The 5,443-nt window shown below is 40.9% G+C and overlaps 1 protein-coding gene across 1 annotated transcript; it reads left to right on the top strand.

Annotated features, from left to right (window-relative positions):
• The first annotated feature begins 300 nt into the window (after positions 1-300).
• LOC126442622 (piggyBac transposable element-derived protein 4-like) lies at positions 301-1,953 on the top strand. The gene has a single exon (XM_050090710.1). It carries the CDS (start codon positions 301-303, stop codon positions 1,951-1,953), a length of 1,653 nt encoding a protein of 550 aa, XP_049946667.1.
• Positions 1,954-5,443: the final 3,490 nt, after the last annotated feature.

Here is a 5,443-nt window from a genome sequence, read left to right as displayed (position 1 = left end):
ATACGTTTTTCAGATGTTTATTAACAAAATGCGTCCATAGATGTCACGGCAGCGCTGTAATTCATGTTAAAACTTATCTTTGCGTTCTCAGTCTGTATATCATTCAGTTGTTTGTCATCATGTTTCGGCGCGGTTTATCAGACGCAGAAATTGCGGATTTGATCAATCATAGCGACACTCTGGATAATGTAGAGAGTGATTCAGACGATTCTGAATGCAATGGTGTGTTTGAAGGTACGTATTTCCGAATTTTCCACGTAATTGTGCAGTACGCACATATCTGTTGAACATGTGTAAACGATGTATGTAGTTACACATAATGTGATATTCTTTTTAGAAGACGAGATTGATGACAGTTTGTCTTCAGATGAAGACGAGAATGATGTTGAAGGTGTTGCTTCAAATCCAGCAGCTGTGCCGTATCCGAAAGACAGTGAGTGGACTGCAGTTGACACCTACCGACCTCTGCCTGTCAACACGACACCCAGGCAGATACTAGTGGATATTGATGAGTCGAGTTCTGTACTGGATTGCAGTAAAGTGTTCCTTACTGACAGTGACGTAAATGAACTCAAGAGACAGACAAATTTGTATGCATCACAGACAATACAGAAGAAAAGAAGAGGAAATAATCTGAAGCCCCATTCAGTTTTGAGTTCGTGGAAGCCAGTGACTATAAGTGAGATGAGGCGTTTCTTGGGTATTATTTTCCACATGTGTGTTTCGAAAAAGCCCAAAATTGCGGACCATTGGAGCACTAATCCTGTTCTTAGTTGTAACTTTTGTCCCCATGTCATGAGCCGTTTGCGTTTCACTCAGATACTGTCATGCTTGCATCTTGTTGACAATTCAAATCAGAAAAAACCAGGCGAAGATGGATTTCATCCACTTTACAAAGTTTTGCCATATTATAATAATTTGAAGGAGCGATGTATCCAGGCATATCGTCCCTCAGAAAAAGTGACAATTGATGAAGGAATTTGCCCATTTCGAGGTCGTGTGAGTTTCCGTGTTTACATGCAAAATAAGCCTCATAAGTATGGACTGAAAGTATATGCTGTTGCTGAAGCCAGTAGTGGCTATGTTGTAAATTTTGAAGTTTATGCTGGTAAGCATATTGTTGACAATTCTTCGTCTGCGGTTATTTTGCGATTGTTGTCTGACAGCAGCTTGCTGAACAAAGGCCACACTGTGTATTTAGATCGATTTTATTCCAGTCCAGAGCTATTTCAGCAACTGGCAGAGAAAGGCACTGGAGCTGTTGGTACTGTGAACAAATCCAGGAAAGGATTGCCTAAAGATTTAGTATCTGCTAAGCTGAAAAAGGGCGAAATGTCTTTTCGGCGTAAAGATAATGTATTGGCAATGAAGTGGAAAGATAAGAGAGATGTGTATACATTGTCTACAAGGCATCAAGCAACATTTGGTACGCATACTAAGAGAAATGGGTCTGTAGTATTGAAACCACTTCAGGTACTTGATTACAACCTCAATAAAATTGGAGTGGATATTGGAGACCAACGCCTGCAGTACAATCCGTTCCAGCACAGAACTGTGAAATGGTGGCGAAAATTATATTTCCATTTGCTGCTTATGGGAGTATCAAATGCATTTTGGCTGTACAATGCAGTGCACAGGAAGAAAATTACAATAACAGACTTTATAACAGTGCTTGCAGTTCAGCTTGTTGAAGACGACACACTTGAATTCATTCCAAGAAATGAAGGAACTGTAGGTCGGCTAACAAAGAGACATTTTTTGCAGCACATACCTGCAACTACTAAGAAGTATGCTGCTCGTGTGTGTCACGTGTGCAGTTCCAGGAGCAAGAAACAGAGTGGCAAGGCTTCTCGCAAAGAGACACGATACGAATGTGAACAGTGTGGCGTTGCACTCTGCCTGGAACCTTGCTTTAAAATTTTCCACACTAAAAAACAATATGATTCTGTGTGAAATTTATATGTAATACTGTATACTATCAGAAACATGTAATGTAGTGCCACAATTTTGGTTAAAAATAAATCACAATTGTATTCCCTTATTCGTATGACTTTTTCTAAATTCTTAAAACATCTAAGTGATTTCTATAACTGTACCTTAAAGCTGTGCATTGTAAAGTAGTTTCTTTCACTCAGAATTAAAGTAGAAATGTGCAGCTTCAAGATGGTACCAAATTTGCCACAATCCAAACAGTAGATTTGATGCAGTAATTTTTTTAATATTGGTAAAATTGCCCGGTTTCTAGGGACGGGTGCATAAAATAGGCCTGGTACAGAGAGTGTTAACTTTGTGTATTCACAAAGGTGTGTTGCAAGCAAATGGGGACACGCAAATAATCAGTGTCCTTTGGTATATACAATTTCAGTGCAAGCAAAAACAATACAGTTCGTAACTCACTGCTGTGGCGTTTGTATGACGGCTCGTCTTCCACTCCACTGCAGCTAGGCGGCGCGGAACTCACATTCCCTGTGTGTAGTTGCTGCTGCTGTCTCAGTGTCGTGCTAGAGATGTGTTCATCAGCATGCAATTGGCTGACACTTGTCGTTACACTGGAACACCATCCACTGTTTCTATATTGCTTCTTTTTTTTCACAGTACAGTACATTTTCTTCCTGTTTTCATGCTTCATCTGTGTTCACTTTCTGATGAGCTGTCCACTGGGGAATGTGGTGGGGAGTTTCCCTGGTTGAGTACTTACTTTGACATAGGTATGACGTCATTGGTTGAAGCCGACAGGTGGACACCGAAGCGTGGATGTATCCTTTGTTTTCGACAGAACTCTAATTTGCCTGTTAAAACATAGATTCCTAATTCATGGAACGAAATGCCTTTCAAAATGGTTTTTTTCTGCTTACGTGTCGAAAAATAAGGTGGGCGTGCGTGCCTTATCGCCTTTGTGCCACTCCAGTTCTTATCCTTAATACCAGCACAGTGCTGCCACATTTCCATGGTTTCTGGTAGCGATCGCTTGAAGACGAGCTGCCGATATGTGATTCATTTCGCATTCAGACTGTGCGCCATAGGTCAGATGCCATAGTCGGCATTGCTTAATGATGTATTTCATTTCCTAATTTATAGCAGTGAGCATCATTTGTATGTGGCCTCCCACGCTGTTGTCTATCCCGTGATGTGACACAAGATGTTTCCTCAGCGAGGAGTCGATTAAGCATCCCACACACGAGAGATACATCACCGGCAATGTTGTGAGCAATACAGCCTGCAATCGGCCACACAACACGCTTTGCCTAGCAATTTCAACGAGTATTTGCAACGCCACTCTGTCAGGAAGTCCTCTTATCTAAATTTATCTGCCATGCTTAGCAAAACTCAGTATGTCGATTAATTCTGGAAAACAAAGCGCAGAAATCTGTTAAAAACATTTTGGAATATTTCATGTTGGAAACCGTAAAATATCAACTACGTTGTTGTCCAAATTTCAACTGTCTCCTCTTCAACTTTTTCCTGGCCAGTATCCAGTACCTCCATATTCTCCGGATCTCAAAACATGCGACTCCTTTTTGTGGGGCTATATTAAAGACAAGGTGTACAGCAATAACTCCAAAACCACAGCCACTCAGCAGGTCATCGACAGCATCGATGTTCTGACACTTCAGCGGGTCATGCAGAATTTTCACTATTCGTCTGCACCACACCATCGCCAATCATGGCGGGCATATCGAACATGCCGTAGCGTAAATAATTTTACATGTTGAATAAAGTTTGTACACGCCGTAGTTTGCAACTAATTTGCGTTATTTTTATGTTGTTATTGTCGTTGTGGTCTTCAGTCCTGAGACTGGTTTAATGCAGCTCTGCATGCTACTCTATCCTGTGAAAGCTTCTTCATCTCCCAGTACTTACTGCAACCTACATCCTTCTGAATCTGCTCGGTGTATTCATCTCTTGGTCTCCCTCTACGATTTTTACCCTCCATGCTGCCCTCCAATACTAAATTTGTGATCCCTTGATGCTTCAGAATGTGTCCTACCAACCGATCCCTTCTTCTAGTCAAGTTGTGCCCCAATCCTATTCAATACCTCCTCATTAGTGATATGATCTACCAATCTAATCTTCAGCAATCTTCTGTAGCACCACATTTCGAAATCTTCTATTCTCTTCTTGTCCAAACTAGTTATCGTCCATGTTTCACTTCCATATATGGCTACACTCCATACAAATACTTTCAGAAACGACTTCCTGACACTTAAATCTATACTCGATGTTAACAAATTTCTCTTCTTCAGAAATGCTTTCCATGCGATTGCCAGTCTACATTTTATATCCTCTCTACTTCGACCATGCTCAGTTATTTTGCTCCCCAAACAGCAAAACTCCTTTACTACCGTAAGTGTCTCATTTCCTAATCTAATTCCCTCAGCATCACCCGACTTGATTCGACTACATTCCATAATCCTCGTTTTGCTTTTGTTGATGATCATCTGATATCCTCCTTTCGAGAGACTGTCCATTCCGTTCAACTTCTCTTCCAAGTCCTTTGCCGTCTCTGACAGAATTACAATGTCATCGGCGAAACTCAAAGTTTTTAATTCTTCTCCATGAATTTTAATACCTACTCCAAATTTTTCTTTTGTTTCCTTTACTGCTTGCTCAATATACAGAAATTAGACAAATCCACGCCACGTCATGTTGCGACACATCTGCATGCTCACATGTGCTCTACACAATGTTAGGTAGGTGTCCAACATTCTGAGCACCTTCAGTGTATAATATAGAGTACGCCTGTATTGATGACCTCGTCTGAAGCATCAGGCAACCAAACTATAATCACACATTAACCAAAAGATGTTACGAGAAGTGGAGCAACCAATTTGAAAGAAGCCTGCCTGAGAGTATTATGTTGTCAGTAAGGAAGCAGTAACGAAATTGTGGCTCAAAAAAAATCCATGACTAACATTGTTGACTAATCAATAGGTGTCACGTGAATAACATTGAATATACTCAACAGTTATAGTTCTTAAAAGGTAGCTACATCAACTTAATATAAGTAAGAAGTATTTGACATCTAAATTATAGTAAATTTTTATTTCCCCACAGCAGAGTGTTCTCGATACAAATCTGCAATGTTTCTTAGCCCATCGACTGCGATTTTGGAGGAAATAACACACCTCCAGCAGCTTGCTGTTCACAACAGAATGAAATCGGACATGCCTTCTTTCTATTGCTATCTACTCAGGCTTTACAGTTTTAAAAAGTGTGTTCCTCCAATTTCATATAAGAACGTAGCATATTATTTCCAAAGAGTAGTAAATCTTTGTTTTCTCACAGCAGGGTGTTCGCACTACGAGGCTGCAATTTTTATTTGCACATCAAGTGGGCTTTTGGTGGAAATGACACACCGCCAGCAGCATGTTGCCCACGAGAGTTGGTGGGGCGGGGGGGGGGGGGGGGGGGCGAGCGGATGAGGCGAGATATTGTTCTATTG

Source organism: Schistocerca serialis, unplaced genomic scaffold, assembly GCF_023864345.2.
Source record: "Schistocerca serialis cubense isolate TAMUIC-IGC-003099 unplaced genomic scaffold, iqSchSeri2.2 HiC_scaffold_1393, whole genome shotgun sequence".
Taxonomy (NCBI): domain Eukaryota; kingdom Metazoa; phylum Arthropoda; class Insecta; order Orthoptera; family Acrididae; genus Schistocerca; species Schistocerca serialis.
The sequence above is the reverse complement of the archived record's forward strand: the minus strand, read 5'-3'. Positions and strand labels throughout refer to the sequence as shown.

Excerpts from the sequence above, each read along its gene's own strand:
- LOC126442622 (XM_050090710.1), top strand. The coding sequence starts at position 301 with ATGTATGTAGTTACACATAATGTGATATTCTTTTTAGAAGACGAGATT.